At 44.8% G+C, this 25,358-nt stretch overlaps 1 protein-coding gene across 2 annotated transcripts in view; it reads left to right on the forward strand.

Annotated features, from left to right (window-relative positions):
• CSMD2 (CUB and Sushi multiple domains 2) overlaps positions 1 to 25,358 on the forward strand; it is a 567,571-nt gene that overhangs the window by 359,524 nt on the left and 182,689 nt on the right. For both annotated transcript variants that reach the window (XM_038377510.2, XM_038377512.2), the window contains 6 exons: positions 5,261 to 5,455; positions 8,113 to 8,251; positions 10,301 to 10,488; positions 12,124 to 12,312; positions 13,390 to 13,506; positions 22,264 to 22,479. In XM_038377510.2, coding sequence (XP_038233438.1) covers positions 5,261 to 5,455; positions 8,113 to 8,251; positions 10,301 to 10,488; positions 12,124 to 12,312; positions 13,390 to 13,506; positions 22,264 to 22,479 — 1,044 coding nt within the window. The remainder of the gene's footprint in view (positions 1 to 5,260; positions 5,456 to 8,112; positions 8,252 to 10,300; positions 10,489 to 12,123; positions 12,313 to 13,389; positions 13,507 to 22,263; positions 22,480 to 25,358) is intronic.

Below are 25,358 nucleotides of genomic sequence, written 5' to 3' on the forward strand. Positions count from 1 at the left end.
CATACTGTGGGGCCATGCGGGTACCCATCGCAGTGCCGCTGATTTGAAGGTATACATTGTCACCAAATGTGAAATAGTTATGGGTCAGGACAAAGTCACAAAGTTCTGCCACCAGCTTAGCCGTGACAGTATCGGGGATACTGTTCCTGACGGCTTGTAGTCCATCTTTGTGTGGAATGTTGGTGTAGAGGGCTTCTACATCCATAGTGGCTAGGATGGTGTTTTTAGGAAGATCACCAATGGACTGTAGTTTCCTCAGGAAATCGGTGGTGTCTCGAAGATAGCTGGGAGTGCTGGTAACGAAGGGCCTGAGGAGGGAGTCTACATAGCCAGACAATCCTGCTGTCAGGGTGCCAATGCCTGAGATGATGGGGCGTCCAGGATTTCCAGGTTTATAAAGCTTATGCTCTAATAAATTTGTTAGTCTCTAAGGTGCCACAAGTACTCCTTTTCTTTTTGCGAATACAGACTAACACGGCTGCTACTCTGAAACCTGTGATTATGCAAGGCACTGAATTTAGCCGTATAGAGTGGAAATCTGTCAACTTCATGAAAAAACTCGCACAGATACAGACAGACATCATCTTCCTCTCCAAATGCAAACAGATGGACATCATACCGAAAGGACTGAAGGTAAAAAATCCATTACAATCTACATACCACACAGACTATGCTGACAGCTTGTGCCACACACTCTCAAGGAAACTGCGGAACCACCTGATCAACATCCTCTACAGCAAACAGGGAGAGATTAAGAATGAGCTCTCAAAACTGGATACTCTCATAAAGAACCAACCTTCCACACAAACTTCCTCGTGGCTGGACTTTACAAAAACTAGACAAGCCATTTACAAAACACACTTTGATTCTCTACAAAAGAAAAAGGACACTAAGCTATCTAAACTACTATATGCCACAAGGGGCCACAACAATGGTTCCCGTAACCCACCCAGCAATATTGTTAATCTATCCAACTATACTCTTAGCCCAGCGGAAGAATCTGTCCTATCTCGGGGCCTCTCCTTTTGCCCCTCCACCCCCACGAACATGATACAGTTCTGTGGTGACCTAGAATCCTATTTTCGACGTCTCAGACTCAAGGAATATTTCCAAAACACCTCTGACCAACATATTAACCCACAGAGACCTTCCTGCCAACAATACAAAAAGAAGGATTCTAGGTGGACTCCTCCTGAAGGTCGAAACAGCAGCCTGGATTTCTACATAGACTGCTTCCGCCGACGTGCACGAGCTGAAATTGTGGAAAAGCAGCATCGCTTACCCCATAACCTCAGCCATGCAGAACACAGTGCCATCCACAGCCTCAGAAACAACTCTGACATCATAATCAAAAAGGCTGACAAAGGAGGTGCTGTCGTCATCATGAATAGGTCAGAGTATGAACAAGAGGCTACTAGGCAGCTCTCCAACACCACTTTCTACAAGCCATTACCCTCTGATCCCACTGAGAGTTACCAAAAGAAACTACAGCATTTGCTCAAGAAACTCCCTGAAAAAGCACAAGAACAAATCCGCACAGACACACCCCTGGAGCCAGGACCTGGGGTATTCTATCTGCTACCCAAGATCCATAAACCTGGAAATCCTGGACGCCCCATCATCTCAGGCATTGGCACCCTGACAGCAGGATTATCTGGCTATGTAGACTCCCTCCTCAGGCCCTTCGTTACCAGCACTCCCAGCTATCTTCGAGACACCACCGATTTCCTGAGGAAACTACAGTCCATTGGTGATCTTCCTAAAAACACCATCCTAGCCACTATGGATGTAGAAGCCTCTACACCAACATTCCACACAAAGATGGACTCCAAGCCGTCAGGAACAGTATCCCCGATACTGTCACGGCTAAGCTGGTGGCAGAACTTTGTGACTTTGTCCTGACCCATAACTATTTCACATTTGGTGACAATGTATACCTTCAAATCAGCGGCACTGCGATGGGTACCCGCATGGCCCCACAGTATGCCAACATTTTTATGGCTGACTTAGAACAACGCTTCCTCAGCTCTCGTTCCCTAATGCCCCTACTCTACTTGCGCTACATTGATGACATCTTCATCATCTGGACCCATGGAAAAGAAGCTCTTGAGGAATTCCACCATGATTTCAACAATTTCCATCCCACCATCAACCTCAGCCTGGACCAGTCCACACAAGAGATCCACTTCCTGGACACTACGGTGCTAATAAGCGATGGTCACATAAACACCACCCTATATCGGAAACCTACTGACCGCTATTCCTACCTACATGCCTCTAGCTTTCATCCAGATCATACCACTCGATCCATTGTCTACAGCCAAGCGCTACGATATAACCGCATTTGCTCCAACCCCTCAGACAGAGACAAACACCTACAAGATCTCTATCATGCATTCCTACAACTACAGTACCCACCTGCTGAAGTGAAGAAACAGATTGACAGAGCCAGAAGAGTACCCAGAAGTCACCTACTACAGGACAGGCCCAACAAAGAAAACAACAGAACGCCACTAGCCATCACCTTCAGCCCCCAACTAAAACCCCTCCAACGCATCATCAAGGATCTACAACCTATCCTGAAGGACGAGCCATCGCTCTCTCAGATCTTGGGAGACAGACCAGTCCTTGCTTACAGACAGCCCCCCAATCTGAAGCAAATACTCACCAGCAACCACACACCACACAACAGAACCACTAACCCAGGAACCTATCCTTGCAACAAAGCCCGTTGCCAACTCTGTCCACATATCTATTCAGGGGATACCATCATAGGGCCTAATCACATCAGCCACACTATCAGAGGCTCGTTCACCTGCGCATCTACCAATGTGATATATGCCATCATGTGCCAGCAATGCCCCTCTGCCATGTACATTGGCCAAACTGGACAGTCTCTACGTAAAAGAATGGACACAAATCAGACGTCAAGAATTATAACATTCAAAAACCAGTTGGAGAACACTTCAATCTCTCTGGTCACTCGATCACAGACCTAAGAGTGGCTATACTTCAACAAAAAAGCTTCAAAAACAGACTCCAACGAGAGACTGCTGAATTGGAATTAATTTGCAAACTGGATACAATTAACTTAGGCTTGAATAGAGACTGGGAATGGATGACTCATTACACAAAGTAAAACTATTTCCCCATGGTATTTCTCCCTCCCACCCCACCCCCCACTGTTCCTCTGATATTCTTGGTTTCAGAGTAGCAGCCGTGTTAGTCTGTATTCGCAAAAAGAAAAGGAGTACTTGTGGCACCTTAGAGACTAACAAATTTATTAGAGCATAAGCTTTCGTGAGCTACAGCTCACTTCATCGGATGCATTTGGTGGAAAAAACAGAGGAGAGATTTATATACACACACACAGAGAACATGAAACAATGGGTTTATCATACACACTGTAAGGAGAGTGATCACTTAAGATAAGCCATCACCAACAGCAGGGGGGGGAAGGAGGAAAACCTTTCATGGTGACAAGCAGGTAGGCTAATTCCAGCAGTTAACAAGAATATCAGAGGAACAGTGGGGGGTGGGGTGGGAGGGAGAAATACCATGGGGAAATAGTTTTACTTTGTGTAATGAGTCATCCATTCCCAGTCTCTATTCAAGCCTAAGTTAATTGTATCCAGTTTGCAAATTAATTCCAATTCAGCAGTCTCTCGTTGGAGTCTGTACTCCAACGAGAGACTGCTGAATTGGAATTAATTTGCAAACTGGATACAATTAACTTAGGCTTGAATAGAGACTGGGAATGGATGAGTCATTACACAAAGTAAAACTATTTCCCCATGGTATTTCTCCCTCCCACCCCACCCCCCACTGTTCCTCTGATATTCTTGTTAACTGCTGGAATTAGCCTACCTGCTTGTCACCATGAAAGGTTTTCCTCCTTCCCCCCCTGCTGTTGGTGATGGCTTATCTTAAGTGATCACTCTCCTTACAGTGTGTATGATAAACCCATTGTTTCATGTTCTCTGTGTGTGTGTATATAAATCTCTCCTCTGTTTTTTCCACCAAATGCATCCGATGAAGTGAGCTGTAGCTCACGAAAGCTTATGCTCTAATAAATTTGTTAGTCTCTAAGGTGCCACAAGTACTCCTTTTCTTTCTGATATTCTTGTTAACTGCTGGAATTAGCCTACCTGCTTGTCACCATGAAAGGTTTTCCTCCTTCCCCCCCCTGCTGTTGGTGATGGCTTATCTTAAGTGATCACTCTCCTTACAGTGTGTATGATAAACCCATTGTTTCATGTTCTCTGTGTGTGTGTATATAAATCTCTCCTCTGTTTTTTCCACCAAATGCATCCGATGAAGTGAGCTGTAGCTCACGAAAGCTTATGCTCTAATAAATTTGTTAGTCTCTAAGGTGCCACAAGTACTCCTTTTCTTTTTGTGTTTGTATGATTTACTTAGCTCGAGGAGCTAAAAAGTGGTGTTTTCTATGGGAGGGCCTGCCAGAGACCACAGCATGGGGAGAATAGGATGGAGGCTCTGGACTGGGACTCAGGAGACTCTGTCTCTGTTCCTGGCTCTGTCACTGACCTGCTGGGTGACTTTGGGCAAGTGAAATCCCTTTCTGGTGCCTCCGTTTCCCCATCTATAAAATGAGGATAATGGTACTGACCTGCTTTGTAAAGCACTTTGAGATCTATGGTTGAGAAGCGCAATGTAAAAGTTAGATAGTATTATTGTTTCCACTAGGGCTGCTTAAAATTTGTTTCGAATTTTGACCAAAAATGTCTAGGAGGGGGAAGTTTGGCATAAGCTTATGCTGTTTTTCAACCAGCTCTACCCTTCACCTCCAATTGAGGGACCTGATCTATCCATCTATGGTGCTTAGAGGGCCCCATAACCATAGCATCTGAGTGCTTCGTTATCTTTACCATAACTATCCTCATAGCATCTCTGTGAGGTGGGTAAGTGCTATTAACACTGTTGTACAGATGGAGAACTGAAGCAGCACAGAGAGGCTAAGTGACTTACCCAAGGTTACAAATGAATTCTGTGGCAGAGCAGGGACTTGAACTCAGGTCTTCTAAGTTTTAGGGTAGCACCTGACCACCTGCGCTGTTCTGTCTCTTCTTGGGCCGGCTCCCATTGAAGTCAATGTTGCCTTCAGTGGTGCAGGATCAAGCACCATGAAGCTCTGTGAAAGTGAAAATACTGGATTTGGGTCTGACCTGGTTGTTTCTACATTGGCAAGAGGTTGGGTGGGGAAGCTGCTGACTCACCACCATCTTGTCACACCCTGCAGCGTTCAGGCACAATGAATGCCCCGATCCTGGGGTGCCCGTCAATGGGAAGCGGTTCGGTGACAGCCTCCAGCTAGGCAGTTCCGTATCCTTCCTCTGCGATGAGGGCTTCATACGGACCCACGGGTCGGAGACCATCACCTGCATCTTGAAGGAAGGCAATGTGATTTGGAACAATGCGGTGCTGAGATGTGAAGGTAAATTGCTGTATCCCCTCCCTGACCACAGGGATGATTTAGTGCCGGGACAGTCTGTTTTGGATAGGAGATTAAATACATAAGGACTTGACTCTGGCCCTGATCCTGCAAAGCATGTGCTTAACTTTTAAAGCACATGGATAATCTCATTGAAGAACATGCGCTGCTCATGTGCTTAAGATGAAATTCTTTGTTAGATCAGGGCCTGAGTGCTTAGCATGTTGCAAGATCAAACCCTAAATACACAATTTAATGCGGGGGGGAGGGGTGTTAGTGTTAGAGAGAGAGAGAAATCTCCCACTAGTGGCTGCAGCCGAGAGAGAAGGAAGCTTCTACCACTTCCCACCGATGCCCCAATCCTACAAAGCTTTCTTACATGCTTTACACACTGTGAAGAGCCCCAATGACATCAAAGGGCACCACACCATGGATAAAGTTAAATTTATGCATCATTCTTTGCAGCACTGGACCCTAATGGAGACTTCTGTTGTCTCACACATAGAAGCTTGTATTATTTCGAGCTGAAGACCAGGGTTCTAATCCCCAGCTCCAGATGTGATTTATGTATCATTAGACTTTTGTCTTCACCCTATAACTTCCTTAGAAACTTAAACAAACCAAATAATCACTGAGTGATTAATTCTGTGACTTTTTTTTTTTCAAATAAATTATGGGATTTTTTATTAGTTCAGATCTGTCTACAACAGGTATTTTTCTTCACACACACACACGCGCACACACACACACACACACAGAGCTTTGATTTGCTAATAACAAAAATAAAATTCTTTACCACAAGTATCATGGTGAGATGTAAAGAAAAGAAAAAGGAAAATGATGAGACCAAAAATCTTATATATTCTTTGAATAATAGAAGAAGCAAAAGGCCTTTGTAGTGAAATGAACAATGAATTTCTTGCTATAGAAATTCAGATCTGTCAATGAATCTTCAGTCTATCAATGACTGTGTAGTACATCAGACCCCTATAATGAACTCTGGAATTGGATGTTTTGCAGTTATAGCTCCATGCCAATATGTCTATGACTACACACACACACAAAAGGGAGTGGGGATAAAATTAAAGGTTCTGATATGGATTTCAAAGCAGCTTCTGGTGCTTTAAAGTTTCCAGTGTGGAAAACAGAAATGAAATGAAAAGAGCTTGTTAGAAATTAAAAGGCCTCTTTCTCTCTCTGTTCTCAGAGAAGAGATGCCAGGAAGTGATATTTGCAAGTGTTTGAATTACAGATGTGCTGAAGTATTGAGAAATAATTTCAGCAATTGGCCATCCGTGCTTTAAAGCCAGTCTGCAAATAGCATGGAGGATACTTTATTGTCTTTTCCATTAAAGGGAGAAGAGGGTACTTGCTGTCCAGAATGATTGTAATTCAGTAGGGAACTGCTTTTTTTGTTTTGTGTTTATTTGATTTTTGCAGGGATTTGGCAAATAAAATATTTGTGGGGCTGGCTCAGTATTACCATTCCCTTTGTGAGCCTGAGTGTTTAACTTTGCACATGTCTCTAGCTGGTCAGGGGAGGGGAAATATATAAATAAATTTATATTTTTATCGACTTCTATCTGTGTAAGCTTTGATAACCCAGCTCTATTAACTTGTACTTCTCTATGTGTGATCTCTTGGCTTGCCTTTGACTTGCCCTCCAGTATGTGCTCAATTAAATGCAAATTTTCTAATTAGTTCTTAAAAAAGAAAAAGTATATGTGTAAAAGTGAATAACAGCTTGTCTCTCTCACCAACGGAAGTTAGTCCAATAAAAGACGTCACCTCACCCACTTTGTCTCCATGAAATACTGGTTGATGTCTGGAAAATTACTAGACATCAAGTCCATATCTGGAAAAAGAGCATCTTCTCCCACAAAACCAACAAGGTGGACAGCAGGTGGGATGTTTGGGAGACACTGGATGGCTCATGTTTTTGAGAAACTGATTTTTTGCTTTTGGATTACTGATCAGGTCCCAGCTTGGAAAGGGCTGATCCAATGCCCTGTCAAATCAATGGATCAGGCCCTTGGGGTCAGACTTGCAAAGTCATGTAGGCACCTAGTGGGCTTTACTAAAGCCTCTGAGCAAGTTAAGCAGCTAACATCCATTGAAAGCCAATAGGAATTAGGCACCTAACAGAAATAGTCACTTCTTAAATTCCCACTGGTCCCCAATCTGCATCTGTAGGTGCCTAAACACCTTTGTAACTCTGGTCCTTCGTGACTGAGAGTCATTAACGCCTGGTAGCTGTTTGTTGGCCTGTGGGAAGTGAGTTTGTTGGGTCTCAGCCCTGGTGCCCATTTCATAAAGCTGCTGCCAGAGCTGGAACTGACTGAAGGCTTTGATGGCTGTCACAACAGAGAGACATCAAGTTCCAACTGGGCCATGAAGACCGTGCTGTCCTCATGCCTGCAGAGCAGGTTTGAGGCCTGTAAGTTGGGGAGTATCATGGGGAATGTTGCATTCATAGATTTCAGCCTCCCAGACAGTCCACTTTCATGAGCCCTAACTTCACTGTGAACATAAATTACTGACCCTACCAGTCTAGGAACTGGCATGACCTATATCAGCATCCTTACTGTCTGCAGGGGACTCAAGGGAGTAAACTCCACTAATTAAACCTTTCACCTGATTCTCGTGTTCTCTTTCCCCAGCTCCATGTGGTGGCCATCTGACTTCTCCAAGTGGAATGATCCTGTCCCCGGGTTGGCCCGGCTTCTACAAGGACTCTCTGAACTGTGTGTGGGTGATAGAGGCGCAGCCAGGATATCCCATCAAAATTACATTTGACAGGTGGTCATTGAGGATAAAAAATAGCGTGGCTTCTATTAACTAGTACTGCCTGTGTGTCTGATCCTGTGCTCACTGAAGTCATTGGAAAGATTCCCACTGACTTCAGACAGGTCCTTCATCAGGCTTTATATCCAGCACTAAAAAGTAGCACTTAGGCTTTCTGTTATAGTCAGGTGATTTATTTTGCACATTTTTTCAAAAATTTGCATAACAATCAGGTATTTTTGTGATATTTTTCCCATCATTCAACCAACTCTACAGCTGGCTAATCTCTTCCCCCACCCCACCTTCCTCTGAAAATGTGAAATTTTGAAATTGAAATAAATTAATAAATCAGGAAAGTTTTTTTTGTTTTGTTTTGTTTTTTATTGTTAAAGGAAATACTTTCCCTTTTTTCAATCCGCTCTCCTTTCTGTCTATGAACTAATCCTCACCACAGCCCTACCAGCTGGGTAAATAAGTATTCTTACCTCCATTTTGCAAATAGGAGAACTGAGGCCGAGAGGTCATAGAGCTGCAAATGGATTCAGTGTCACAGTCATATATGAACCATCAGGCTCCTGTTTCCCAGTTCTGCACTCTGACCACCATTTACTAAAATCTAGAGAGCATTGAGGATGAGTAAGCCAACTGGTTCGGATGGTTAAAATAAGAACTAACCTACATTTTTAGCCAGAGCTAAGAACAAGTTGAGCTGTTTCTGATTTTCAAACTTATGAGAGGAAGCATGGTGCTGTGGGTAGGACAGTTGCTTGGGACTTGGGAGACTCCAGAATCAATTCTGTGCTCCAGCACAGTGACTTAAGAAAAGTCACTTTGTATCTCAGTTTCCTCTCTGTAAAACCTCCAAGGGTGTTGTGGGGATAAATACATTCTGTGAGGTACTCGTGCGTTATGTTAATGAGGGCCAGAGAAATAACTGGGATACAATTTTTTTAAAATACATTACATTCTGGATGTGACTTTGCTTCAGAAATGCTGCAACAAATTCCTTTTTCCTTATGTATTACAGAGAACTGTTTGAAAACCTGTGGAAACATTTTCATATTTTTTTTTTCCATATTCCAAAAATGAGATGTTTGGTTTAACTCCATGTACATCACGGATGAATTTAGCACATTCATTACATGTCTCTCCCCTGAGTTGGGACTGCGTGGAGAAATTCACACACAACGGATTTAAATCAAAGCCCTTATTTTAGGGCTAAATCTTCCAAAGTGGTCGCTAATTTCAGAGAGGCTGACCAGCCGCAATTCCAGTTGACCCCAAACAGGAATGTTGCTCAGTGAGGGAATTGACTGGGGTTTGGCCCATTGAGAGCATATATGTCTGGGATTATAGAATTGATACTTATAGTGGCTGCTGCTTCTCACAGTCATTCTGATAATCATGCTTCTGAATATTATGATTATTATTTCTATTACAATAGCACTTAGAAGCTCTATTGGGCTGTGCACCGCACATACACCTAGCAGGAGTCACTCCTTAGCCCAAAGAGCTAACACAGGACAGAGAAAAAACGGGAGAGGTAAGAAAGGTGCAGAGAAAGACAAGAAAGAACTGATTCATTCCAGATGACACAATGGCTCTGTGGTAGACTCAGGAATTGAGACATTTCTCTTGAATCCCAGCACAGTGCTCAGTCCACTGAGCCACACCATCTCTTTAAATCAACACAACAAAGTGCAAATACACATAGTAAGAGACAGTTCCTGCCACAACAAGCATAGGGCCAGATTTTTAAAGGCCTAATGAAATTTTCAAAAGTATCTTGGGGCCTAAAACTCACTGACTTCAGTGGATGTTAAGTGCCTAGTTGCCTAAATACCTTTAAAAATCAGGTCCTTAGCTTTTAGATAGACAAAACAGACAAAAGGTGAGCAAGGAAATGACTTTATCTAGGTCACACAGGAGGCTAGCGGTAGAACCGTGAATTTTGCTCAGGACTCCTAGTCCAGTCTTCTGTGCACTGGACCACGTTGCCTCTCTGTTATTAGTCTTTTCATAATTATAACATGGAAAATGCCAATTTCTTTATGTCCCTGGCAGGTTTAAGACTGAGGTGAATTACGACACCCTAGAAGTGCGAGACGGCAGGTCCTATTCCTCCCCACTGATAGGAGTCTATGATGGGACTCAAGTGCCCCAGTTTCTCATTAGCACCAGCAACTACCTCTACCTCCTCTTCTCTACTGACAAAAGCCACTCTGACATCGGCTTTCAGATCCGATATGAAAGTAAGTGTACTATCTAGCAGCACAAGGGACTCAATCAAAAGCCCATTGGAGCTACTTCTCTGTTCTGCCATGCAGTTAGCGCTGTTACTCCTAAGTGTTTTGAGGACCTGAAGCTATTGCAATCTGATAACAGCCTCTTCATTAGGATCATAGAATCATAGAATATCAGGGTTGGAAGGGACCTCAGGAGATCATCTAGTCCAACTCCCTGCTCAAAGCAGGACCAATCCCCAATTTTTGCCCCAAATGGCCCCCTCAAGGATTGAACTCACAACCCTGGGTTTAGCAAGCCAATGCTCAAACCACTGAGCTATCCCTCCCCCAATCTTTATTGGTATTTATTTTATGTCATTTGCAACAACTTAAAACAACATCTTCAGAATAGAATTATTTTGTAAGGAAGCCGATTCGACTTCCTCTTTCTATGTTGTCCCCTCACCTTGAGACTAATCAGTGGCACCTCAGAAGAACAGCCTGTGAGAATCCCAGCTTGTCAACTACCCATGACTGTGCAATCCTTGCAGACATTCAAGTTTTTGTATGGGAGTCAGAGGAAGGTGGTTGGCTAGAAAGAGGAACTTGGGTTTGTTAAGCATTGTGATTATTATTCGGTGGCTATTGTTACCTGCATTGATTAACATGCCCATTGCAATGGCATCTGGGTATGCATTGACTGAGTGAAACACATGTTTATGGGCAAGCTGTGTTCTCAGATACTGTCTGTGCAACTCATGCATCTTCTATTGACTTCAGCAGCAGTCTTTTTTTCTTGTTTACTCCCTTCAAACACCACCTGTCAGTTGCTCTAAGTGTTATGCTGTAAGTTGTTGGTGTGTCTGTCTATCAGTCTGTCTATCTATATAAATAGATATAAAATATGTGGGTGTTTGCATATGTAAATAAATACGTCTCACACACAGAGCTAAATTATATCCAACAACAAACTACAAACGAACTCAACAAAAGCAAGGAATACGTTTGCTATCTGAGACCAGGTACGGTCCAGAATAATCACCCCACAATGTTATTGATAATGATAACCCTTGTCAATCATCATCTCCTTCAACAAAACCTTCACACCCCTTTCCCCCCTTTGCTCAGTTGAGGAGCTTTGCTGCATGCCTGGAAGGGTACGGGCTCTAGGCTTTGGCATTCCAAAGTGGAAGCAAATTCCGTAGTCCAAGGACCTGAAGAGAGAAACCCACCTGCCTGCTGCTCCCTGTTTAAATTGAGAGGGATCCAGCTGAAGCCCTTCCACTAGGTGCAGCACCAGTCATTGTGGTGGGAAGTTCAAGGGCAATCTTCAGCCTTGCTGCAGCCACTGTCAAAATTTTGGTGGAGATAGCCCTGACCCCCACCAATCCTGGGTATCCCACCCCACCCTTTAACTGCCAGTCCTGAACAGCTGAGTGACACCAAACTTTCCCATTCCAGGCAGTGAACACCATGTTGTCTGAGTGCTTTCTAGCCCAGGGATGATCTAGGTCTGGGGAGCAGAATTGGGGCCAGCCCAGGTCTTGTGCACATTTCTCAGATAACATAGGAGTGATTTAAAGTTCATAATAAAATTTCTCCTCCTCATGCAGCCGCCTTCTGGTTGCTCCTGTTAAATCTCTGATGGTTTCTTTGCTGCAGCTGTGAAGCTCCAGTCAGACCATTGTTTGGACCCCGGGATCCCCGTAAATGGACAGCGCCATGGGAATGATTTCTATGTGGGAGCTCTGGTGACATTCAGCTGTGATTCAGGCTACACCCTGAGCGATGGAGAGTCCCTGGAGTGTGAGCCCAACTTCCAGTGGAGCAGGCCTCTGCCCAGCTGTGAGGGTAAGGGTTTTGGAAAAGAACATCGGAGGAGGGGAACCCAAGAATGGTGAATTCTCAGAGTCCTGTGTAGGGCTGATGTGAATCACATGGCTGAAGCACAAGGCACTACAAGCTGATCTTTATGTACAATCAATACGATTAAAACTCTGCAGTGACTGGAATACCACAGTACCTCGGGTATCCAGGGCAATGATCGTGATGCTGTGTGTCTCCAGTTTTCACTGTAGCTACCACAGTACCAGAGGGGCCCGGAGTAGGGATTGTTGAGTTTTAACAGCACCTACTCTGTGAATCTTATTTGTGATTTCACAAGCAGAGTTTCCCTTGGGAGGGAGGCATATTGGTGTTCACCAAGAATAAATATTCTTCTGAATGTCTGTGGTTTATTGGAGGGGCTGTAGTGATGGGTTTTAGGCTGAATTTAGTTTGCATCAGAGGTGTCCAATTTACAGATCTGGAGAACAAAGGTCTCTGTTGTAACTTTTCTGCGTATCAGCAGCAGAACACTTTCCCCCATACTGCCCCCTGAGTGTGCACCCAGTCTGATCTGGGACAGTTTCTTGGCGAGCAAACAGGTAGTTGAATCCCCATGGCCCATTCAGTCCTTGGCCATTGGCTCTGGCATTCTGTCTCTGGCAATGCCCAGCGTGCAGGTGATGCAAGAAAATGAAGGCACGTATAATGCAATTGGCCACAGTGCAAAGCTATGCATAGGGAAGGGGGAGGGTTATTTCCCCTGAGCTGTGTAATAATCAAGTGTATGCCCTGATGCAGGAGTTTAGATTAGCCATGACTATGGGTAGTATCACTGGTCATAAAATTAGTCATCCATTGAAGCTAGCATGGGTCCCCTCCTTCAGTGGGTGCCATAGGCTGACTACTATATGCCACATAGAGAATTATTTCCTTTGTATGTTCTAAATGTACTTTGTGTGGATTTCATCACATTGTCCCCAAGGGGAAGGGAAGAAGAGCCTTTTCTGTCCTAAATACCCCTGCCCAGTTCTCTCTAGCTCTTCTCCTTTTTCACAGTCACTCCGTTTGCTTGTCTGATTTTACCATGTTTGATTTTTGCAGCTCTTTGTGGAGGTTACATCCGCGGCTCCAGCAGCACCATCTTATCCCCCGGTTTTCCTGATTTCTATCCCAATAACTTGAACTGCACCTGGGTGATAGAAACTTCTCACGGCAAAGGTGAGACACCTTTAGATTAGGGTGGTTTGGAAAAGAGGCAATGCTGTGGGATGGTGGGGGGACAGCATCCCTTGTAAAGATGATGGTTGGCTTGCAGAAGAGACAAGGGCAACCCAAAAATAGCCAGCATGTGTTAGTATCTCTCTCTTTTGTTTCCCGTCAGTCCTCGCAAAAGTGATATGGGAATGACCCCGAGGGTTGGGTAAAACAACCAAGGCTTTCTCAGAAGCACCTTATCTTTCCTCTGGAATGGGGAGAGGTGGCATAATAACTTAGATAGGTGGACCCAAAGCCTCACATTCAAGCTCTGCAAGCTTTGGTGAAGTCCCAATCCATAAGTAAACCTTACCTCTGATACTGGTCTTCCATATGGCCTGAAGCAGAATGCCATATCTGAACAGATCCTCATAATAGAGGGCCCTGGGTCCAGCTCCTTTTTGCTGAACTGAACTGCTCAGGTCCCTCTGTGTAAGGAAGTGAAATCATTCTCAGTGGCCTTGCGCCACATCCTAGCAGACCCATGTCTGCTCAGAAGTGATATTGCCATTCCAGAAGAGACAGCAATGATGTCTGGTGGTCACAAGAAAGGACTGGTAGTCAGGACTCCTGGGTTCCACTGCTAGCTCTGCTACTGAATCATTGCATGACCTTGGGCAAATTAGTCCGATTCTCTGTGCTTCTGCTTCCCAACCTGTCAATCTAGAGCAAAAAACCAAAGTCACCTTTTGAAAGCATGTCAGGATCCTCGGATGAAAACCACTGCATGCATACAAAGTATTATTGTGGTCCGACTGCTAAATACTCTGTCATTCCATCATGTATGTTCACTCTTCTGCCTCTTATTGACATGGAGGCCAGGAGTCAGGCCCCCCAGGTGCCTGGCTCCAGTGTGCAAGGAGATACCTCCAAGCCTAGTTTCAGAGTAGCAGCCGTGTTAGTCTGTATTCGCAAAAAGAAAAGGAGTACTTGTAACACCTTAGAGACTAACAAATTTATTAGAGCATAAGCTTTCGTGAGCTACGAATGCATCCGATGAAGTGAGCTGTAGCTCACGAAAGCTTATGCTCTAATAAATTTGTTAGTCTCTAAGGTGCCACAAGTACTCCTTTTCTTTCTCCAAGCCTAGGTTTACTTTGTGACAGCGTCTTACTGGAAATGGGATTAGATTGGATACCCATGCTGCTCTGGCTCACTAGGAAGTTTCTTCCTAAACCAACCTGGAACCTGGATTAAGGGTGACAGGGGGGAAGGTTTATATCCCTTATATAACCATGTCCCTCTGTTCATACCAGGTAGCAGTACATGGGAGCTAGCATCAGCCAATTTTGTAAGACCCATTTTTATTAAAGCATATAAACGTGTCAGTGAAAAGCACAGGGCATTTTGGGAGCCTTCATGTGCTGTGAAAAGTCTCCCGTTGAGCAATGCCAATCCACTCTTCATTAATCCACTCTGCCCTGGATTCAGCTCTTCTGATGAGAGACGAAGCATTATCCTGTTGCTAAGCTACTGCACAATACAGAGACCTGACACCCTCTCGTAAGAGGTAATGCAGACAGTGGATATGCTCCCGACCCCCGAAGAAAAGAATATCTCTTGCCCAAGACAAGCTGCATTTTCAAACTGTGGGGCTGTGTCTATACTAATCTTTCTTTTTTTAAATTCTCCTAAAGTGTTCTGCCATTGCTACAGCCGGTTCAGCAATGCACACGGGAGCCTGAGCTCTTTGGAAAATCTGGCTCACGGTTAAAATTCGCGTACCCGCCAGCATTGGGTCCACAATAGTATCTGATCACAGATGGGAAAATATAAAGTGTAAAAACAGCCTATGGGCCAGAGGGAAGAGACACTCTGTGTTACTATGTATGTGTTGGGTTGTCTTTTTATTCCCCTTTTTCCCTTGCTAGGATCCTTCCTCCAATGCTAATTACCAGCGACCTGCTGGAAATAAATACCAGCGAGCAGTGGAATCTCTCTCCTTGCCCCAGCAGGCTGTCTGCATTCAAAGGCACTTTGCTTGTCAGGGTTTGACTCAGCAGTTTGGGACTCTGCCCCTGTGCCTCCCTGAGTCACCCTTCCTGGAATTCAGCAGCACCCTGGATTAGGCATGCAGGGGGCATGCTGCTGTGTTAGTGGGGGGAAATCGGGAGAACATGAAACCAGATTAGAGTTGGGTGGGAAAGGAGAATGTACAACAGAGGACATAACCCAATTATATGAAGTTGGTGCTAAGCCGCCTTTTATGTCAGCCAGTCCACTCCCTTATTGCTCCTGGAGTTCAGACAAGCCGCGTTTATTTACCGACACAAGGAAAGGGGAGCATGCCTGAAGTTTTTCTTTTATCTAATGATTTTGTGAAAGGCAACAGAATGTAACCAGAGGCCGGACTGTGATGTGCTGTATATACATTCTGTTTCTATTGAAGCTGTGCACAGTTTCTTAATGATCTGTTTTTGCTAGGCTTTACTGCATTAAATTGCAGAATAAGGCATTACACGGAGATCTCCCAGCCCCATTCAGCAACTTCTCTCTTACCTACAGTAAGAAGCAATGGAGCTGATTGATCCCAGGTGAAAGTAACAGAGATGGAGATGGGATGAATTTGGGTTGGTGGGAAGTGAAGAGGCTTGCAGAAATTGGGGCAAATTCTGCTCCTAGTTATTCCAATGTAGCCTCACTGACTTCAGTACCACCACCCCCTTATTGCAGAATGTTGTCTATTGTTACATCCTCATCTCTGAACATCTGGTTGAATTTGGTGCTCATTAAAGGCAGAATGTTAACCACTCCGGTGTGAGCAGCATTGCCAACAGGCATGCGATGAGTTCCCCTTTGCAACACTCACTTATTGACCAATGCCAGCTTAATTTGGACTTGCAGCACCCCATGCTATTCCAGTTTTGGGCTGCTCAGAGCTCTACTGAAGCATCTCCATTCAGAATTGCACCACGTCTTACTGTTCTAGTCCTGGGCTCACAACACGGCTCTTAAAGCATACCTCAGTCCATACCTCACTCCAGAACTGAGCTTCCTCACAGCTCTGCCAATGCACCCCAGCCCAAACCTGCAGCATCCTCTTGCTGTTCCAGGCTTTGATCCCCCTCATACACAGCTCTGCCAGTGCATTTCAGTCCAGCATCTTCTTCTGTATCCATATTGGGGAGCTGACACAGCTTTCATTGTCCCATTGTTGGAATGGCAGCACTCGTGGCTGGGAACTGATGGAGTTTCCAGCTGCCAGGTTCTGAATCTGTTTGAGATTGTTGTGCCATCTTGCATGGGGATTGCTCACATTGGAGACACAATACGCTATACTTCCTAGAGCTTTGCAGTGGTTCTGCTTGGATATTTACTGAGTCTTTCGGGGGATGGTCCAGCTTCTGATAAGATGCTGAAGTAAGGGATCTTTTCCTGTATTCCAGAGCGTGTTTGCCATCTCTTTGCAATTGGGCTTCCTAATGCGTGACTGACATTTTGTTTTTATTTCCATGTTGTCTTTCACAAAGCAGCTTGTGTCTGTGAGTGGGAGAGAAGTTTTCTGATGTAGGTTAGGAGGAGTTGAAGGCTGTGTGCACTGATAGCTACAGAGTGGCCAGGTCTTATACATGAGATCAGCCTGATATCCACAGGTCACAAGTCAAAACCAAGACCACGTAGCAACTCCATGGAAAGTTACCTTTCCAGTAACATACAGTCTTGCCATTTCTAACAGTGTGAGAGGACATTGTCCCGCCATTCCCACAGCACCGCCAGATTATAAAATGTGTCCCAGTCTGCATGTTGTTCTGAATGTTCCTAAATGCACCCTCCCTGCTAAGCCCCATCCTTTAGATCACTGGTTTTCAACCTTTTTTTTATTTGCGGACCCCTAAAAAATTTCAAACAGAAGTGGGGCCCCCTTTGGAAATCTTAGACGTAGTCTGCGGACCGCCAGAGGTCTGCAGAGCATAGGTTGAAAACCACAGCTTTGGACATTTACTACTCCTTTCTTTATTGTCTTCAGGATTCCTTGTTTGGTTGATGGGTTGCTTCCGTAACCACCTTCCGCACTTCCATTCATGAGCTCTTCTTTTCCACACCTCTCCTGCTGATTTAACACTTGCAGTGTCAGCCACTTTCATCTTGAGATTCTTGCAAGGTTATTGACTTGCTTTCTGTCTCCTTCCTTGAGAGCTGACACGGAGAGCCCACTCTCGCTTGTCTCTCTCGCTCACTTGCTTTTTGTCTTTTGTTTTCTCCTGCTTTTATTCCTCTTTCCTTCTTTTTTTTCATTCCCTCTCTTTCCTTCTTTTTAAGGCAAACTCCCGTGTTTTGGGATGAGGAAGGGGTTGTTGAGATCAGTTGTGAAAATCTCAAGCCAGCTCCTGCTCCCATGGAAGTCAGTTGCAGAAGTCCCATGTTTTTTTGTGGGGCATCTCTCCAACTCTTATTGCAACTGGCCAGCTGAGCTCCCATGTTGGCTGTCTCAGTGGAGAGAAAAGGATTTCATGGTCCAGAGAGACAGAACTGCCATCTGCTCCCTCTAAGCTGCCACTCCTAGCTCAGGGCAGTGGCACAGCACCAAGGCAGTTAGCCTTGCCCCGGTTAGTGCCAACCTCCCACAAGTGTCCTCTTCAGGAGCCGTCAGTCTGGCCTCTCTCACCAGCAATAAACTCTTAATTTCATTGCCAGAGCATGGCTCTGGCCTCTCTCCTGCTTTGCAAGCACATTTTCCTCTTCCCCCTCAGCTCTCCACTCTGCACGGTGCCCCCAAGGGCACAACCCTTCTCTTTCTCTCTCTGTATTCCCTGGGATTGGGTCTTTGATTCACACTGACCCCAATGAAATATTTATAATGGATGATTTTCAGTGACATATCAATCCCACCTCCTCTCCTGTGGGGCGGGCTCACTTTCACTCAGACATTGCCTGGGGCTTACCTAGACTCTCCATCTTCCTGCTCACATCTGCTGCAATAGCCTTGATCTTCCGATCTATCATAGGGGTTTTACTTTCTAGTCTGAACATCAAGGATCTCACCATCTCTGATCACGGTTTTTTCCTCCCACACTACATCCCCTTTGAAACTCTCCCTCGCCCCAGGCTAAGTCCAAACTTAGCACTTCTGTCATGCCATGAAATTCTATAGCCCTTGTTTTATAATGCATCTTCAAACAAATTGCCCTATCTGAGCCTCTTTCATAATTCAGGTTCTACAGTTATTTTACATTGGTGCTAATGCCACCCCCACCTCAATGGGGGGTGGAACTTGGTGGGGCCAGGGGAGATTGGCGATGGCTCCAGGTGAATTGGGGAGGAGAGCACTTGTATGCAAACAGGCCTGGCGCCTCCCCCTCCAGAAGCTCTAGCCACTTATTGGTCAGCTGGGGGAGGAAGCGAGCTGATTGGTCCCTGACCCTCCCCTTTCATTAATTTAAACTATAGCCTGGGCCACGTGGAGCATCTTTTTTGCTCTGTTTCACCAGCCATACATGTGAGCATCAGTGAAAAGTAACCGAGTCTTAGTGTCAAACAGGCACAATTCCCATTGTCTTCCTTGTTATTCGTCCTTCTAAAAGGCTCGCCCTTGCTTCTCCAAGGACATTCAGCATGCTGCCATGATTTCTGAAAGCCAAGGCTGTCCAAGATTGGGAGGGACAGTCTCTATACAAGGACAGGTTGACTTCCTAAATCCATCAGGGCTTAAAACCATCAGGAACGCACCCATGTGCCATACCAGCCCTTCCCTGAAGATGCAGCCTTATTCTCCAGAATCTCAGTTTGCAATTTAAAAAAAAAGAAGTTGGTCTCTAGCTGTGATGGTTGCAAACAAAACTTTTAAAATGTGGCTTGAGTGTGACTGAGGCAGAGCTGAGTCTTCAAAGAGACCGGAAGAATAGCTCAGAGAAGAGTGAGCTGCCCCATGCACCTCAGTAAGGGGTTAACTCAGATGCCCAATGATTATATATATATAATATGTATGTATCAGGGGGAGAGTTGTCACAGATGGGTGCAATTTACAAAAGCATGGCATTTGGGAGAGGCCGACACTTAATTTTCCCCCTTCTAGTCAATTAAAATCCAAGCCTAAATTGTCCAGCAGAACTTATGGGCACATTCTTTCCCCCCAAAGGGGAGCCAAGCCCAGGGACCTCAGCGATGCCAAGCAGCAAACACAATCATATTCTAAAGATCTTCACAATGTACTGTCTCGTTTGGTAACTCTGATGTGGGGGCGGGGCTCATTTTGTGGGTGGAGTCTGGAAGAGTACCACCCCCCTTTTTTCCCCTTTCCCACTCTGACCCTGATGCCCATTTAATTATTTATGAGCCACTGTGGTGAGACTGCCAAACGTTATGCCAGTTGAGGCCAACTGCATTAACGATTTCCTGGCGAAGCTGGTCTGAGGAACACCAGTTCTTCTGATAGGCCACAGAACAGCTCTCACGTGGTAACTTTTAGTCCTTCTTCCTGCCGTGTTCAGGGTTGAAAATAACAGTTAGCTCTCATAAAGCGCCTTTTCATCTGTGGATCCCAAGCACTTTACAAAGGAGCTCAGGATCATTATCCCCATTTTACAGAAGGGAAAACCAAGTCACAGAGCAGTGAAGGGTATTGCAACTCAATGGCAGAGCTAGAAAGGGAACTGAAATGTTCTGACTCCCAGTCAGCTAGACCACTAAACTAGCAGTGAAATATTCTGCAGCACAAATACCAATTTCATGAGTCATCTGCTCCCAGATCTTTCTGAATTTTTGCTCTGCTTATTGCATGTGAGCAATACACTCGTTTTCTAAAGGAAACAGCTGGGTTGTTGTAATGGCTTTTTCTAGGTGCCCAAAGGCACTAATTTACATTACAGACTAATGGGCTGTAAAATTTCAGTTTTAAAAGAGTATAATATTTAAGATACTTAAGTCTGAAAAAAGATTTTTTTGTTTTTAATCTGATAACTTCTGAGTGACCAAAATGATTTCTTTTCCCCCTCATTTGGTAAAAAGAAATTGGCTTTCAGGCTGACACATTTTGTGCTGCAGTAAATTTCAGATCAGAGCAAAGGTGTAGTCAGAATTGCAAATTCTTTTAAATGAGTCTGTAGTCAGCCTTGTGGCTTTAGTTATAGAGCTGTTAACAGGTTCTACTATTAGAGGCTATGGCCTTGTCTACACTGGCACTTTACAGTGCTGCAACTTTCTCACTCAGGGGTGTGAAAAAACGCTCCCCTGAGTGCTGCAGGTTTCAGTTCTGTAAAGTGCCAGTGTAGACAGTGCACAGCTACTCCTCTCATGTGATCTAGATGGACCTTTGGTCTGATCCAGTTTGGCTGCTCTTATGTTCTTAATATCCAGAATAATAGTACTGAATGCCAACAGAAAATTTGGAAGGGATGTTAAATCTCATGCTTTGGGGCTTTACCCAGTCTTGAACTGTTAGAAATCAGGATGAGACGTAACATGGGAACCACATTATCCCGCATCTGCTACTGTGTGGAGTTCTTGCACCTTCCTTTGACACATCTGGTGCTGGCCGCTGTCAGAGACAGAACTAGATGGACATCAGACCTGATCCAGTCTGGCAATTCATACATTGGCAATTAGGGTTTTTTTATGAAATACCTTTGTTGAGCCACTGGGTGCTACTGGTGTCACTAAAGGGGTTACAGTTCAACTGTAACTGATTAGAATCCAGATTGATACTCTTATACTTAATCCACCAGGAGTCCCACTGATTTCAGTGTATGGCTAGTGTAAAGCAGAAGTCAACATGAGGTCGGATTTCACAGTCTGGTCCTTAAAGTTTGGAATGTGCATTGAGGTCTTTGGATGAAAGAAGCTGTACAAAAGCAAAAGGGGTTTATTTGTTGCTTGATGTTTCTTTAGCCTATTAACATCATTGGATGGTTTATGTGACAAGCACTGAGGTCTAGGAGCCCACCTTTCCTGTCTCTACAAAAGCTGCTGCTGTCATTTTTGTAGCAGAGCTTTTCTCATAAATGAAGGGTTTCTAATTGTGTTTGAATTCCAGTGTGGAAATCACCCAGCTGCAGGCCTCTGTGGAAATTAGAAATAGTAGTTGTTTGAGTAGAGTGTGTAGGTGTGAGGGAGATGTTAAAAAATCCATTGCTGACTCTAAATACTTAACAAATGTGGCCAGGTCAAACCCTTCCAGCTTCATTGTTCAAACTATGGAAACCTAGATTTTTAGGGGGAAGAGGGGAGAGCTTTTCTTTCTTTGGCTGGCTTTAGTAATTGTTGGTTCAGTTTAATTTCTCTTTTGGCCGTACGCTGTCAGGATGAGAGTGCAGAATCTTTTTGCTCATAGGAATTGCTGTATGAGATAAGGTCAGGGTCTATCTAATTCAGTATCCTGTCACTCACAGGGACTAATACTACTACTTCAGAGAAAGGTGCAGGGATTTGGTATAACCTCCCGCAAGGGAAAGCATCTTCCTGACCCCTATTAGTTTTTCTGTCTTGCTCCGCAGCATGGGGCCTGGGATCACCCGCTGTGATCATCTGGGTATACCTCACCTCATCAGTTCACTGCTGTTGCAGGAGCCTTCGGCATTGGTGGCACCTAGGTCTCTCCTGTTTTCCGCCTGTTTCTGTCCTCTCTAAAGTAAACGCTCCCAGTCTTTTCAGTCTCCTTTTTCTTTTTTTGGGAGGCGGGTGTTGAACTGCTATTTTGGGGAGCGGGAAGGTTAACAGGCTGCACTGGGTGTTTGGGCACTGTAGAAACACCTGTTGAGCTGGACGCCTCTCTTCTCTTCCCCACAGGTGTGTTCTTCACCTTTCACACCTTTCATCTGGAGAGCGGCCATGACTACCTGCTCATCACCGAAAACGGCAGCTTCACCCAGCCGCTGAAACAGTTTACCGGGTCCCGCCTGCCTCCCCCCATCAGCGCCGGACTCTTTGGGAACTTCTCCGCTCAGATCCGCTTCGTCTCAGACTTCTCCATGTCCTACGAGGGATTCAACATCACCTTCTCGGGTAAGAGCAAAGACTGATTCTTGTCACAAATTGAGGGCTGGTGGGAAGGGCCAGTTTGAGTGCCTCAGAGATCAATCCTCTGCCTAGCCACATCGACGCCACTGATGCACCTAAGCCCTGAATTGAAGTGGTTCGAGGACTTCTATAGGGTCACTCTCCACATGGTCATTCAGTCCTGGCTTCTGAACAATTTGCAGTCAAGGTGACCTGAGCCAAGATCAAACTAATGACCAAGTATAAAAGGCCCATTCCCCTGAGCCATCTGATGATGATTATTATTATTAATTTTATTTGTATTACTGTAGCTCCTAGGATCCCTAGACAGGGACCAGTATCCATCCATCCATCCAGTCTTCATTTTAAATCAGGAATTTTAAGGGATATTTTGCTTTTTTAAATTTTATTCCATGTCTTCTGATCCATGCAAGTACAACATTAATAAAAATGTACCTGTGTAATTATATTTCTTCATTCTTGCATAGCATCAGCTAGTGGACTAAATCTGCGAAATTAAATCCCTCTGCACTGGTATTTATCATCCCCTCCCAACTGGCTTTTTGTTTTCTCCTCTGTTCCTGGGAACCCAGTTTCCTCTCTCGTTTTCTGTGGGTTTGCCAGCCCTCCTTGCTCCAAGTACCTCCATTCCCTGCGCAGCATTTCCATACTCAGCCCAGGAAGCTGTGGCAGATGGGATGCCTTAGAAAGAGACTCCAAGCAATCTGGACTCTTTGGAGAAAAGAGCATAGCTGGTCACTCCTGTCGCCTGGCTGGTCTCCTTGTACATTGGTCCTGTGCCCTGCTCTTATGCCAAGGGCACTTCATCAAACAGCTCATCCCGTGACCCAGCCTCTGCAGCTGGCTCTGGTTGATCTTAGAGAGAATACATGCTTTGCGAAGCCTCAGCCTTTAGAATAGCCTGATAGCATTGCTGGGAAGCTGAAACGGTACATGCTTGCTGGGCTTCCTTTGCTCAAGATGCTGTAATTAAAGAGTTGCTGATAGAAGCTGGCACCCTGGAGCCTAGGAGGGCATTAAGGAATGTAGAGCTCTGAAACTGCTTGGGCCTGATGCTGGGCACCTCAACTTCTATTCATCTCAGTGGAGCTTGCAGGTTTCTAAGCGCTTTGCATTATTAATTATTTGTATCACAGTAGCATCTATGGACTCCAACCAAGACTGGGGTCCCATTGTGCTACGCTGTGTATAAACACATGTAAGAGACAGCCCCTACCCAAAAGAGCTTACAATCCGTACAAGAGGGACGCAAGACAGGAAGTGAAACTGAGGCACAGAAAGGGGACATGTCTTGCATCAGGTGACACAGTAGATCAGTGACAGAACCAAGGTCTCATGAGTCCAAGTTCAGTCCCCTACGCACCGGACCATGCCACCTTCCTCACAGGTTCAGGCCCCATGTAATTGTACAATAGACTGGTTTCCCCAAGACCAAATTTCACATATGCAAACATCTGTTCTGCCCACAAAATATATGTGGTGCAGCTAGATAAAGACCTAAGCAAATGCATATTTGCATATGCAGAACAGGTGAGTGCTCATGCAAATGGTCATTTGACTTGTGTAAGCTCCCTTTACAGTGTGTAGGTGGGTGTTTCGCACTCGCCAATCTGAACATGTGCCCATGATGTCTGGCGTGTTTGCCCAGGTGTGCATTTTGATGGCACTGCATTTTGAAAATACAGTCACTGCTGTCTGGCTCTTCAGGATGCTCACGCATTATGGTAGACTCTGTACAGAACAAAAGCACTGGGGCGAAAAGTGACAAAAATTGTGGTTATAATGCCTGATGCTGTGCTTGCATGTATTTCTCTAGGCAGCAATCCCCGCAGCAAACAGAGCTAGTCAAAAAAGCTTTCATTCACATTTTGATAAAAAATGGCTTTTGACCAAACAGAAATTTGCACAAGAATATGTCCCTTTCTATTGATATTTTTCAGATGTTTTGTTAAAATTGCTTGTTTTCTGTTTATGTCAGCTAAAAATGGGAATCCACTATATTTTTTTTAATTTTTGGTTGTCATAAACTAAATAACTTTTGGTTTGGGGGGTTTCTTTTTTAACAAAAACCTGAACAATTCGTTGAAAAATGTTTGTCTTCGGAATGTTTTGCAGCAAATGAAATATATTTTCCAACCTGCTTTAACAGCAAATGCCCTTCTGGTTAGCAGCATAGCCATTCTCCCACGGTCCCTTAGCAGGATGTTGTGTCCCACTCACTCAGAAGCAGCAGAAGTCCCAGTCCCGTGAATCCAGCCTCATTCCATTAAAGCAAATAAAGTGAATATCAAGCAACTTACTGTATGTGAGTCTTTTTGGATGACACTTTTAAAAGCTGGCTCTAAATGGAGCAGACGGGAAGTCAAAAATCTCCATGGCATTTTACAGAAGTGGCTGTTTTGCCCTTGGTTTCCTTGGCTCAAATTCCTCACATCCTGTTTTGCAAGGTGCAACACTCAGTTGGCTTCTGGATTCCACCCCAGAGGTGGGTGCATTTCAGTGGTTTCTGCAGTCATCATTTCAGGATAAAAGATGTGACAGTAATGTAAGGTATGGGCTTTCTCAAAGGCTGACTGAATAGAGCAGGTTTGAGAGAGAGAAATGAAGACTTGAATACAACATGGGGTGCTAAGGGCTCTTGGAAAGAAGAGAAGATGGGAGAGAACTACTGGGTTGACTTCCCATGTCATTGACACCCGTCCAACGGGAGAAGAAAATGCCTTCATTCTGACTTGGTACCATTGGCGTTGCTGTTCACTCACAGTAATCTGGTGTCAATGATGGAGAATGAGGTCCAGTGTCGGGTTAAATCTAGAGCCCTGTTGACTGCTCCCCTAGGATGGAACTCACCCCTGTTTTGAGGA

The sequence above is a fragment of the Dermochelys coriacea genome, chromosome 19 (assembly GCF_009764565.3).
Source record: "Dermochelys coriacea isolate rDerCor1 chromosome 19, rDerCor1.pri.v4, whole genome shotgun sequence".
In the NCBI taxonomy this organism is placed as follows: domain Eukaryota; kingdom Metazoa; phylum Chordata; order Testudines; family Dermochelyidae; genus Dermochelys; species Dermochelys coriacea.